The sequence below is a fragment of the Epinephelus moara genome, chromosome 3 (genome assembly GCF_006386435.1).
Source record: "Epinephelus moara isolate mb chromosome 3, YSFRI_EMoa_1.0, whole genome shotgun sequence".
Lineage (NCBI taxonomy): Eukaryota > Metazoa > Chordata > Actinopteri > Perciformes > Serranidae > Epinephelus > Epinephelus moara.
The window spans coordinates 8781382-8795562 of record NC_065508.1 but is presented as its reverse complement, the minus strand read 5'-3'; the positions used below and the strand labels follow the sequence as shown (position 1 = coordinate 8795562).

The following is a 14181-nucleotide window of genomic DNA, read 5'->3' as shown; positions in this document are numbered from 1 at the left end:
TAACTATCCATCGATCTTGATTCATGCATTGATTCACTGATAAACAATCCACTATCATCGACGTAAAGTAAAACATCCATCCATATCATCGTCTTTAGGGTGTGCCTTTGTTTTGAAAGTCTGAGTCACTGTCACACAGCGCCAGGCAGATAAAAAAGATGATGACAATAATATTTACTTTGGATTAAATAAGCAGTGTGGAAATATTTTTGATGTAGATGAAAATACATATCATCAGACAAAACACATGCCAAATGGAAACAAAACTATTATGAGATAAAATATTCAGGAAACACTATGTATGTGCCTCGCTGAGCATCTCACTCAGCTAACTTCTCCCGTCAGCAAAAGCAGCTGCTCTGTTTCAACAATGTTCGGCTGAAATACGTGCACGCGGGCCAAAGTTCAACTGTGCTGTTCTTTTGGGAGATGCAGTGACTTAACCAACATTGAATAGGAAAAAGTATACATAATACATGTAGTCTGTTAGCTGAAAAGTACACTAGCTGCTACGCTAATTTATGCAATGTAAAAGTGCTTAAACTAATAATGTGCGACTAGCAAAAAACTATTGTTTTGTCTATGAACGTTAACAGTTATCTGTGCAATATTTTTCAGTATACGACTTATTCTCACCAACACCTCTTGAATGTATATATTATTCAACAAAAAATGTACATAACTGTACATAATTCTTATGTTTACTCTTATTCTATTCTTGTTTGTAGTTCACATTGTAGTTAAATTTTTACACTTACAGCCTCAGCACAGTGACAATATATTTTATTTCTGATATTTTTAATATCTTAAGTACTAGTGTCAAACACTGTAAAATAATGCACATTTTCATTTCTATTTTATTGTATTTTAATGCTTTATATTTACATACTTTAATTTCATAAACTTGTTCTTACTGATTATTATTCTCTATTCTTTACATTGGAGCAACTGCAAAAAATCACAGTTCCCCCTCAAGGATCAATAAAGTATTTCTGATCTGATTTTGTTATTACTCAGACGGATTTTTGACTTTTGTGAAATTGCCTCGCTAATCCATGTTTTATGGCTGTTTGGAGAAGTTTGCCTTCAGGGCTTTGAGCCAGATGGTCCCAAAGTTTGAGGAAAAAGATCTTGTTTTTTGCTAAAATTAAAAGATTTTTTCCAGGAGGGTCTTTCTGGCAGAACGCCCTGAAAGTTAACTTATCCCATGCGCTGTTTTATGTGTGTTAGTGGAGTCACTTTAAAGCAAACTTTACTGCTCTTAGTTGGTTACAATTATTTACATCACTTATGTGGCATTTTTATGTTTTATGGCCAAAAGCAAAAAAGAAAGGGATAGCAGCTTCTTTTGGAACAATTTTGGTAAATGGGCATTGTCTCATATTGTTTGCAGGCTCGCAAATCGCATCAAATTTAAATAATATAGTGGCATACCTTGTGATATCATCAAAGAATGGATATAATATTGTTTTATGGTGAAACTAGGGATTTACACCCCAAACACAATTTCACACAATACTCTCTTGAGTAAGAAGTAACTATGTGGATGTTAGAGCCATGAAACACCTTCACCACACTGACCAGGGCAACCAGTCAGCCTAGAGCCAAATGCCAGTCCAATCCATTAAAACTTCTGAAAAACACCTTAATGATCTTTCTGCAGGTTCACCTACAGAAACCTTGTTAAAACTTTTACTTCCTCTAGAAGTTTATATTGGGGAGAGGGAAACAAATCACACAGCAAGCTGACCAAAAGACAAATCCCAGATAGAACAACTAAAAATGAAAATAAAAACTGCACTAAAAAGCAAATCTAAACAAAACAGAGACTTTGCACGTGCCCAAAACTCAAGAAACATATAACATCAAAGTTCTGAAAAAGCTGTTCCAGACTTAATGATAATTTTCTGTAGCAAGACTCCCCAGCTCAGTTTGTTACCTGCTGCCACAAGGCACACCAATAATAACCACATATAGAGTAAATATATATATGATGTACAAAATTAACACATATGGAGCTTGTGATTTAATTGTATTTATGTTGTCAGAGTGTGCGCCTGTACACAAGGAATGTTCTTTTATCACAAGTTTTTATCATCATCACCACTACTTTATTTGATTTATCCACTTTTCATTTTGTGTGTTTTTGCAACACTGGTGTGTTTACATGGTGATGCCAAAAAAGCTAACTGAAATTGGAAAAGAGTATAACATTGAAATTGTTAAATAAAGACAAAGAGCTGAGGGTGGATTGAGACAGAAGGAGAGACAAACAGAACAAGACAGGAGGAGAAATTGAGACAAGCTTAGCAAGAGACAACAACCGAAGAAGTCAAACCAGGAAAACAAAAGGCATGTGAAATAGAACCGGATATATAGAGGGATGTAGTGAGAGAAAGATAACATACATATATCCAGAATAGTACAACACCTACTGCTGGCTATATTCTCTCTTACTGGGGTTAACCCTTCGCACCCAGTTGACACATAATGCCTCAAAATTGCAACCAATCTTCTTAACTCAGTCAAACTGGAATGAAAAATAAATCCATATACTGCTGGAATCTGTGCAAATGGGATACGCCTATAGCTAGTCCTTTCAGCATTAGCCTGGATTAGGGGTGCACAATATGGACAAATCTCCTATCATGGCATATGTCATTTTATATTATGGTAAGTGTTTACATTAATTTACAGTAATTGCTCTGTATTCAGTCAAGAAATGATTTAAAACAGATAAACTACAATTCGTTCAAATGAAAGAGAACAACAATTTCCAGTGTTACAGGTTTTTGTATTTACAGCTTTATATAGCAACATCACGAAGGTATCTAGCCCTAATTTGCTACATAGCCTGCCTTGTTTAAGGTAGAACTGGTGCTGATACATTTCTTCTGTCCCATGGTAGGTACCATCATATCACCCAAACCTAGCTTGAATTAAAAACGAATACTGCCGTTACAACGACCAACCTCCAGCAAATGGAGTTAAAAGCCCTGCGGAGAGTTATGTTATTTAGCAGCTCAGTTTAGATTTGTGAGAAAAAAAGACAGAAGTGTGGTGGAGCCAGTGGAGTGGTTTGATGAAGAGGCATGTAATGAGGCCAAGTGAAGTCCTCTTCCTTTCCTGTGAGTGCTGCATCAGCTCTGATCACCATTTATCACAGCAACTCAGCGCAATTTGTGAGGTCTGTATCTGTACACAGCACCAGTAATCCTACCACTGCATGTAACCTACACGTATATGACAAGTGTAAAGTGAGATGTGGAAGAAGTATCATAATAAGTTCCACACTCTGAGGTTTTTAGCTATTAAAATAGAAGATCAAGATTCTGTGTTGGCAAAGTTTGGGTATGTGACTAAAAAATTGATCGGTGCAGCCCTAATTTCTGTATCACGTTTCCATCTCATCTTCCATCCTCTGACTGATAAACAAATCACATCAAGCAGGACGGCATCTACATTTTGTTAACAACAAAATAACAACAAATCCTGTTCCCTCTCTTAAGCGTGAGTTTTAAAAGCTTTAACCTTGAGTCAGAGCAGATTTGACACTGCATTTCAACACAACAGGTGTAAAACAGTGAGGCAGACTTACTGCGGTAACCTCTCCGTCGTTCCCCGTGGCTGCGGGCGGAGCTGCAGCTGCAGCAGCGGCCTCCTGAGCCGCAGCCTTCATGGCAGCCGCCTTCCTCAGCTCCCGGTTGGCCTGCAGGGTGGAGAAGTAGTTGACGGCTGCAAACTCAATCAGGGCGGAGAAGACGAAGGCGAAGCAAACGGCGATAAACCAATCCATGGCTGTGGCGTAAGAAACTTTTGGTAGGGAGTGGCGGGCACTGATACTGAGTGTTGTCATGGTCAGGACAGTCGTGATACCTGGATGTAGGAAGGAAAGAGAAGTTAGCAGTGTGTTGGTCTTGATTTCACATTTTATCCTACTATGGTACTGGGACTGATGGTCTTTCCTTTAAAACTATGTTTACTTTAATGCAGCCTTTAAAAACAGGAAAAATCTCCAAAACCTAAGATGATATCACAATATTGATATATTGCCAAGCCCTAACAAGGATGGACAGAGGTCATTTACCATGACTTTTACTCTTTGTTATGAACTGTGAGGTTCCAGATATGCATTAAAGAGGCTGGAGAATGATGATGGATGTGAGTTTATGTTGGTTTTTATTTTTCTGTTTCTGAGAAACCTTCATATGACTCAACGCCTGGAAATGTTTGTCAATGAATAACAATGTAGAGGCTTGATTATGGGAGACCATTGCAATCAGCTTGATTTGGATACACACACATAAACACCCCAGGCGCACAAACACACACGCAAACAAATGTTATGTTACACAAAACAACTTAAGGATCAAAAGCTCCCATTCTGCCTCCCATATGACTTCAGAGCGTCTTCCCCTCAAATCAATAGATCAAATCTATCAGGTCCTCTCACCAAAGCTATTTTATCATTTAAGTAGCAAACAAAACTGCAGCATCTCTTTGGAAATTGTCGTTTCAACTCTCTTAGCAAAATATACCATCTGGCAAATGTCTGTGATCACTTCAGCATTGCAGGGCTGATAGCAGTTGAAGCACTCTCTAATGCTGCAGAGATGATTCAAAGCTAGTGAGGTCTTAGCATGTACCGTGGTGAATCATTGACACACAGGTCTGACAGCTTTCAACACTGTGATTAAATGATTTTCTGAAGACTCAATTTGCGAATAAAAATGCACAAGATGCACGGTGCACGAGATTGAGGTCTTACTCATAGTGTAGACGCCAATTATAACTCTTCTTAAGGGACTAAATTTGAGTTTTCGTGTCTACTCTTTCACTGGAATACCGTGGCATGCACGACCTAATTATGTAGAAACTGAAGGTTTGGATTGTCAATGATAAAGTGTGTTAAAATCCATGCATGCACACTAGAAAAATTAAAATTGATATTGAATGCTGTTCATTAATTGCTTGGACAGGAGAGTGTCGACATAAATATTCTTGGTTCTTGTCTAAAATATTATATGGTTACATAAAAAGTAACACAAAATATGTGTAACGCCCGAGCTGTTCATGTGACAGGCATTAAATGTAATTTCATTACACAAAATAAGGGGGAAAAAAATAATAATTGTAGTGTCTACACAATTGTTTTTCCCAAGGATTATCTTTGACACATGGCAGCAGCTCTGTTTGATGGCATACAACTAGAATGTCAGACCATGTGGCATTTCAGCCCAGTAAGCTTTGCCAAAAAGTCACTTCAGCGGATGCTAATCTGTCCATAAACAGACTAACCCATGCCCCCGCACTGGCACACCAATAAAAGGGACCAATTATGTGCAAACATTCTCAAGAAAGCCGTCAAGTGAAGATGACCCAGACACAAGCCACAAAAAGCGCTTCCCAATATTTGTTTATTGTATGTATCAATGGATAGGTGGGGGACTGAAAGCAACATGGTTTTTGATATCTGTCTCAGCTGAAGTTAAGACCGTGCTAGGCTTTTCAAAGTCTGTCAAAAGTTCTTCTAAACTTCTGGCCGTGGCTCCAGATTGAAGCACAGACGGCAAAGATCCCTTTGAGCTCAGCCTCAAAGTGTATAAAACCAAGAAAAACACTGTATCTGAGGCCATTCATAAATTCTCTCGGATACATGATAGTTTGATTACCACACAAAAGGTCCATGGCAGGTGCACTTTAGGGGCATTTTTGAAGTGTCAAAATATCAAAACACACCAAAACAAATACATATGAAGTCCTATTTTGCCTCTAGAAAAGTAGCTCTTAATCACTAAAAAGGATTTTCCTCTGTCTTGCCCAGATTCAACCTTATTAAGTCAGATAAAGATGCTGACAAAGAACATCTCCTTTAATGGCCCATTAACAAAGTACATATCTAATTCACTTTCATCAAGCTAAAGCAAGCAGGGAAAAGGGGGCCATTGAACACTGCTGTCCGTGCTTTTACCAAATGTGCGCTGTAGTTGTGCACATTTCATTAGCAGCGTCGGAACTTATGGGGGATTTAATGCGCCCGATAATGTCTCAAAAGCATTTTCTACACACCACTTCAGCAGTGAAAGCTAACAGCTCTCAAATACAAGCTCCTCCGATAGCCAGCCAACGCTGACTGTCTCAAGCTCAAGCACAAGTTAAATGATTGCAGAGGGGAGGAGGGACATGGGAAGAAAGCCTGTCAGGGTAGGAGGGAGAGGCAGGAGAAAGAGAAAGAAAGAAAGAGTGTAGGAGGGAGGGGGATGAAGTATAAAGACAGGATAGAAATGAAATGCTTGGGGCATTTATGTGATTTTATATGGAAAAAGCAAGGTACAAATTAGGCCACACTCAATTAAGTCTGTGAGACATGTGCTCAGGGGACTTTCAGCTTTTAGGTTGTTGACAATCAAGCACACAACATCCTATGACTTAATGTACCGTCGGGGTGGAGCACAACCATATAGCAATTTGTCTTCTTCTATCCCTTGTTTTTAACCTTCTATCTCACATGCACCAACGACAGCATTAATTCACGGCATTTTAGAGCACATCGCTTGCTTACTGTACTTTAAGAGCTCATAAGCATGGTGCCTTAATTTAAGAAACAAAGTTTATTACACTCTGAGGACAAAGTTTGGCGTCTTGTCATAAAAATCCAATATTTGATTTTTTTGTCTTTACAACCTCTCTAAAATACCCAGCATGCCCTGGGTTCGCCCAGAGCTCCTTCTCAACAGCAGCCAATTCAGAGAATGAGCAGTTTTTTTAATCCAATACCCAATACTGAGTAAAATGAAAACAGCAGGATGAGTGAGGTTAATGAGTTGCCACAGATGTGCTTTCCGCATGGGGCCCCCAACTTCCACGCTAACACTAATGATTGGGATCTATTCTCCGAAGAAGTGCACAGGCTCGTTGGAGCACTGGCTCGCATCCAAAGACAAACACAGACTACACAACCATAATCTACAAGACTAGCAGTGTTAGGTCGCTCAGCTGCAGCTTGTTGAAAATGAACATAAGGATGTGTGTGTGTGTGTGTGTGGAGGGGGGTGATTGAATTAAAAAATGGAGAGGAATTTCTCCACACTATCCCCGTGTTTCTTCGTCTTTGCTGTCTTTTTGCCTCGCTCATTCCCTCTCAGTCTCACTTTCTTCGTCTCTCCTCAGCGTCTCTCACCCTCTCTGCTCCCCAGGCTAAAGCTCGGTGGCAACTGTAGCGTAATGTAATGTGAGCAAGCGGAACCTGTGAGTGCTCGGATGAGGGCCAAGTAAACATCCTCCCTCTCTCAGCCATTGCATGACCAATTTCAAAAAGGGACATTCATTCCCAATTAATTCAGCTCCACAACAGCAAAGAAGAAATAGAGATAATGAAGACAGGTTAAAACATACGGTGATGTCTGTGTCTGTTCTCGCGCGGGAGGATGTATCGTAAGGAGCACTCTGTGCAGTTCAAACTAATCAGAGCGCAGTAAATAGAGAAAAGTATGCTTGCTTAAAGTTTGCAGAGCTAGACTTACACAGGGGTCGAGCAGTGGGTGGTGAGTCAATAAATTTTCATTTGAGTCTTAGAAACTTAGAAAATAAAGTTGACTTTTGAGAGCTGGAAACTTTGTAAGAACAAAAACTTGCATCATATAAAACTTTATAAAAAAAAAAAAAGCTTTATAAATTCCTAGCTGACTTGTTCTGCTCAGTGGATTGATGTGATTTACATACCACACATCACAGTCCTCTTTAAATGATTGCAATCATGCAAAATAACAACTGCACAGACTGCTTTTTCTGTTAAAAAAACAAAACACCTCTACTATTTGCAAGCCATTGTGTTGCAATATTTGGCAGCAAAAGTGAGAATAGTTTTGAATTTTCCAAATGATTCCAGCCCAGCAGGAAAGCAATGTGCAGCATGTGTTCGTCCTCCATTTGCTCCTGTCTGCATCAGTGCCCCCTTTCACTCGGAAATAAGCTTGAAATTTACACTGGAATTCATACAGCATATAAGTTAATGTAAAGTAATCTTACCAAAGACAGTCCGAGCTGGAACTGATTCCTTATTAATCCAAAAAGAGACTTGAGCCAGGATGACAGTCATTATGCAGGGAATGTAAGTCTGAATCAGGAAGAAGCCCATTTTCCTCTGCAGGTGGAAGTGTACGGTCATGATGACGTATTCACCTGGAATTTGGAGAGGACATTTGTTTTTCTATTGGTGGCAAATCAATAATTCTTAGACACACACGTAGTTTGAAAGCTATTATATATATATATATATCTATATATATATATATATATATATCTTGATTTACAATAAAAGCTCTGATAACGTTCTATCAGAGATATTACCTAACCCCAGAAAAACCTTATAAAAACATGTCACACATCACATCAAGAGTCAGCACTATTGACTCTAATATACAATGCATAGCTGGGACATAGTGCCTAAAAGGGTTTCTCCTCACCTGTGTTGGACTTTAGCCTCTCGCTTGAAACTGTCTGACCGATGAGGTCGTACTGCAGCAAACTGGATGATTCCTGTGGCACCTCCACCGAGGACAGCGGACCTTTCTTCCAAGTGTACACGATCTCGCTGATGGGGTAAGCATCTACACGGGATGAATGCAGAGCTTTGTTAACACTTAGACAACCACCATAGAGTCCTAAAACCTGGAAACGAGTTAGCATTTTAGCACTCCCGGTTCCCTCGTCTTGAAGTCAGTGGGTTTTTTAATTGGGTTTATGGTTGGAAGCTTGAAATAAGGTCTGTGGTTAACACGAGCTTAAGAGACTTTCATGTTTTGTTCTGCCTTCATGTGTCTTAAAAAAGGTGGTTGCTAACAAGTGACTAAACGAGACTACCGAACGTCATCACGCCAGACGAGGCTTTACAGTCTCATTGTGGTGGCAACGCTGAAGTCATGTGACCCTGGTGTAAGCCGTTCATAAGCTAACATTAGCTTTTTACTTCTGGTGAGTGCATTTACGCTTCAAAAGTCATAAAAGTGGTGGTCATTTGTGAAGATTATCTCGCTGAATAAAACATGCAAGTGTCATAAACTTTGGTATGCCACAGATCTTTTCTGCAATAATCCAAGATCCAATGGAAAATCCCACTGAAGTTAACGTCTCGGGAACCAGGGCGTCGTTGACTTCTGTGTTGGCCTACAAATAAATGTCATCTCTGCAACACTTTTTTGAATTTTAAAAATAATTTAGGACACAAAGCGTCAAAGAAACTTAGAGGATAACAGACAATGGAACAAATATTGTTACCGTTTTCAAAATGTACCTGATTGTCTGCATTCTCATGGATAATGAATAACTAAGTGCTACCTTGCACATATAGCTGCTGAACAATGATCTGTAACATTCCCCCTGTTGACGGGAGTTTTTTAGATAACCTTAAGATTTGACTTTCATTTCAACATTTTTGCCGGCCTGGTCTTCCATACACTTGACAGGTATTGAATGAACTCCCAGCATAGATTTGTTTTTACAGTCCTCCACAAGTTCCTGCATGAGACATCTCAAATAGAAATCTTTAAATATATACGCTGTCAGACAATCAGATACTCAGTGACAGAGCGATCATTTGAGAGTGACACCATCTGTCAGAGCAGCGAGGCTTAACGAGAAACAAACTCACAACTCCCAAACTTGAGCGGGCAGGCGTGGCCGTCCATCGGGAAGTTCATCAGACGCATGGGGCACTCTGCATTTATAGTTAATCTGTCAGAATAGAGAAGAGTTGAAAGGAGCGTTTGATTTATATTTGATACTCTGTTACTTGCTGAGTAATGTCTAAAGCTGGAGACAGTTGTTTTGGTGCAATGCTGCACAATGGCTGACTAAAACAAAGAAAGAAATAAAATGATATAAGGTAAATGGGTGAACTGTGTAGAGATGAGTAGGTAATGATGTCCTGTTATGTAACTGTTCCACTCCTGAAAGGTAACTAATAACACAATAACAATATGGGTCAGATAAAGCTCTTGAACTTTATCATTCAGTGTTTTAAAGTGAAGTTGATCCACTTAAATAATCTTATTATTAAAAATAAGCTGTTTTTATGCCATCAGCAGCTCCAGTGGGATCTTTTTTTTGATGCTACATTGGAACAAAGCTGGAGTCATGTTTGTTTGAATTGCTTTCCAGGCCTGTTTTCAGTATCAGATGGCACATATCTTGTTTTTTTGGAATGGCACTCTTCATTTCTTTTCATGTCTGTGCATATTCTTGGATGCTTATTTTGTTTGATTTGCCTTCCAGGTCTGTGCTCTATTCCGGTCTTGGCTGGGTTTGGAGCTCACTGTCCAGCACTGTTACCTCATGGTGTAGAGGATAGTTCCGTTCTGCATGATGCGGAACAGCTTGTTGGGGGTGGTCATGTTGTGAGAGATCGACCTCTTGCCATTCCGGAAAAAGGTGTCCGGCGTCCAGATCTTGCTGACCATCAGGTTATTGAGCCGCAGGATCTCAATGGGGCCCTCGAATTTCAGCCGCTCGTCGATCCATGTCTGACGGAAGAACACGTCCATGGTGTATTCCTGGGTGGAGGTTAGAGTGTGGGTTAAGGATTTATTTACTACTATTGCTCCTACCATCAGTCCTACTGCTGGTGCTGCTTCTGCTCCTGCCGTTACTATCTCCACTACCCCCGGAGAGAATGGCAGATGGGTTTGTGAGCCATGGTTTTTGTTGGACCTGCTGGATGGAGTGCTGGCAATGTAGTCAGTTGTTGTTGTTTTTTCATTTCTTGACGATTCTGCTATTGCTGCCAGTGCTAATGAAATTAAAATTATAATTTTTACAATCAAGATGTGTATCTGTTGTTTGTTTTAGGGGCTTTATATGGGACTTTACATAGTAATACATTGTGATCTTCTCAAAATAGCCCTCAGATTACATTTCACACATAAACCATATATTTCAGCATATTGCTTGTGAGGTTTATCTTAACTTTAATCATATTTTCTTTTAACTGCCACATATAAAAATTAGGCGACTTTATTGACTGATTTATGGTGAAATCTTTAAACGTGCATGCAGTTTATTTTATCTACAGAGTCAGCATAAAGCATGGCATGCTTGTAGATCACATGGATGGCCTTGCAGCCTCTGAGGAGCCTTTTACGTGCCTCTCTACAGAACTGCCACCAGCATATCCCATGGCAGTTCAAGTGGGCTTTAGATGCGGCGAAAGCCTGAACAGTGTAGAATACAACAGACATACAGCCCTCAGCCTATCCCATGACAGGAATGGCAAACCTATCCCATCCCAACATCAGCCACATCTCTCTCTCGCTCTCTGACGGGGGGGATTGTCAACCAGATTAAAATCCTAAGCTGCACTAATGACATCCTGCCCAAATGCTGGAATAATGAAGGCTGGGAGAGCTAAGACTACAGTAGATGCTATATGCATAGGGTTACCGGGAAAACTGTACACATTTTCTTTTGTGCTCATACACTGACGTCGACTTTAAAGAGTGATGAAACACATGCATGTGCATGAGAGCAAGTGAATTAGCCTGTGCGTCCTGTTTAACAGCAGTCAGTATGGTTTACATACCATCTCAACATCTGAAACAGGTCCAAAGCTGGTGACAAAGATGTCAGTTTTGACCTCTGTAACTGGACCTACAGCAGAAGGATAAGTAGTTTCTTTCATACAGAGAAAAACAACTTTGGATCAAACATTTGAATGTTTTTCAAAAATCAGAAACAGTAAAAATGAAGCTATATTTAATGTATAGCTTATGCAGCAAAATGGCCATTAATACATAGAAAATTAAAAACAAAAAGACATTCAAATTATAAATTCATTTTCAAAGACAGTTTCCAGTTGTTAGCCAGTATTTTTGACATAATTATAGAAATGAAAATGAACTAATATTTAACCATTGCAGCACAGAAGCTAAATGAAAATGAGGCACACACAACTACTACAGTAAAACTTTATCTTCTGAGAAAAGGAACACTGAGCCAAAAATTTACGAGGCAATATCGCATAAAACACAGCATGACACGGTCACAAGCATACCTCCAAATCCAGGTCGCAGCCTGTTGTCATAGCCATCCAGTAATCTATCCAATATGCGCGTGATGTTATCCAAATAGATACTGGTATCACCGTGCTGATTTCCCCAAACACTGCTCGCACTGTAACTAAAGTACATAAGCACTAATGAAAGCTTATTCCAACAGATAATAAAACAGCTGAAAAAGACAGACTTTCTCAAACGCACATCCATCCACAGCCTTTGGTTCCCGTGCGTAAAAGTCCGAGAACATTGCAGAGAAAAGAGTTGTCATACTCACCAAGACAGAAATAAGCAAGTTAAAAGGAAAGCCATGCCTCGCAAACACCCCACAACCAGAAATCCCTGGTCAACTTTTAAAATCAACATATTCCATCATGTAAAAGCATCATTTAACGCGGGTCAGGTCTTCTTTTAGTTGTGAACCGTGCGAGGATATCGCGCCAGTCCAGCACGACTTGACTTCCCCCTCTAGTGCGGTTGCGCCCGCCTCAGCCTGAATCGCTCAGTTGGAAAAACCTGAAGAGTTTTTAAGAGAGTGAAGAGGAGGGACGAGGAGAGCTGTAACATTAACCGAACAGTGCATTTTACAGCAAATAACACTGGTCTCAAGTGCAAGTTGGGTATTTAGGACATGTTTGTGTTTGATGGTGATAATGACGGCGGCTGTTTGATTAAGGAGGTTGTGGAGAAAACAGCGATGGAGAGGAATAGAGAGAGGGAGAGGAGGGAGAAGTAGAGGAAGAGAGCCTGCACAAATACAGTACTATCCTCTCAATGGACAGTATAGCCAGTGACCTTTTGAATGCAGTATAATTTTTAAATGATATCATTTTGCTACCGCCTTCTCAGCTTTTGTTACCTCTGTGTGCGTGTGCGTGCGTGTGTGTGTGTGTGTGTGTGTGTGCAAAGACAGAAAATTGCTACTAGATGAACTGTGATTCATATAGTGGTTGGGTGGTTGAGTGGAGTAGGTGGTAGATACATTTAGTACAACTTCAAACTCACACTATCCATAGACAAAGAGCAAGGGGAAAATACCACACAGAGGCAGCGATGCCTACAGCCCTGACATGAGTTTATTCCTTTTTGCAAAACACAAGTCAAGATATTGCGTCATTTTTCACTGGTGTTCAGCAAAGGTTGAGCTTTCAGGGGCACACATTACTGTAGCAGCATGTTTAGCCATCAGTGGACGGGGTTACGGCACAGGGGTTACTGGCCAAGTCTAAAAATGTAGGTTTAAAATTACTGACAGATACATACAAATAGTGTGTATAACTTAGCTGTAATTATGTCCTGTAATATGCTGCATGGAAGATACCACTTTATAAGCCCCTGGAGGGGTTTTAAGGTAATTCTCCTTCACCGCAAATTATGTAGGTATCTTTTTTAAGTTTATGTATATATATGTGTGTGTGTGTGTAAAGAAAGGAACAAAAAATTCAATTCAATTTAATAGAACTTTATTTATCACGAAGGAAATTTTTGTGCCAGAGAATGCTTCAAATACAGTAACACCAAGCACAGTAACCACAATTTAACATTCAACCAGTAACAACCAGTGGGTTCCCCAGGTTGGGGTCACTCACTGGGCCCAGTTTTAGAACAACAGAGTATCAAATATCTGGTGAAATATACAAATATACAGGATAAGAAGTGTTTTCAAGGAGCAAAAGCAAAACCAGTGCCTGACAGAGTAACAATAGGAGTGAGATAAGTACAAGAGTTACTAAACAATGAACTAAAATGGTGGAAAAACAGACTGCGCCTGATAATCAGTGTTATATTGAATGTGATATAACAATAGAAGTAGTGTTGCACGTGACTGAGTAAATTATACTGGACTACATTGACAAGTGACCATGATATTGAAAAGTAATATTGCACATGATGTTGTGAAAATAGAAGCAGAAGCAAATGGAGTGGTGAAAGTTTTTGTAGTTTAAAGGTTTGCTGACAAAAACAAATGCACCAGTGGTACATTCAATATTATGATTATTCAATTAAAAGGTTGGTGAATACGTGTAAGTTAAAGCAAGCACTGTGTAGGAGGGATTTTTAACTGTGCTACTATTTGTGGCTTAAATGCTAATTATAACTCTTGCACTGAATGTAACTTAGCACAACCTAACCT

The 14181-nt window shown here is 39.7% G+C and overlaps 1 protein-coding gene across 1 annotated transcript in view; it reads right to left on the bottom strand.

Annotated features, from left to right (window-relative positions):
- gabra6b (gamma-aminobutyric acid type A receptor subunit alpha6b) overlaps positions 1 to 12488 on the bottom strand; it is a 35289-nt gene extending 22801 nt beyond the window's left edge. The window contains exons 1-8 of the mRNA XM_050041368.1: positions 12325 to 12488; positions 12047 to 12171; positions 11576 to 11643; positions 10330 to 10550; positions 9650 to 9732; positions 8466 to 8609; positions 8029 to 8181; positions 3599 to 3876 (exon numbers count right to left, since the gene is read on the bottom strand). Coding sequence (XP_049897325.1) covers positions 3599 to 3876; positions 8029 to 8181; positions 8466 to 8609; positions 9650 to 9732; positions 10330 to 10550; positions 11576 to 11643; positions 12047 to 12171; positions 12325 to 12413 — 1161 coding nt within the window. The 5' untranslated portion in view covers positions 12414 to 12488. The remainder of the gene's footprint in view (positions 1 to 3598; positions 3877 to 8028; positions 8182 to 8465; positions 8610 to 9649; positions 9733 to 10329; positions 10551 to 11575; positions 11644 to 12046; positions 12172 to 12324) is intronic.
- Between the last annotated feature and the right edge of the window lie 1693 nt (positions 12489 to 14181).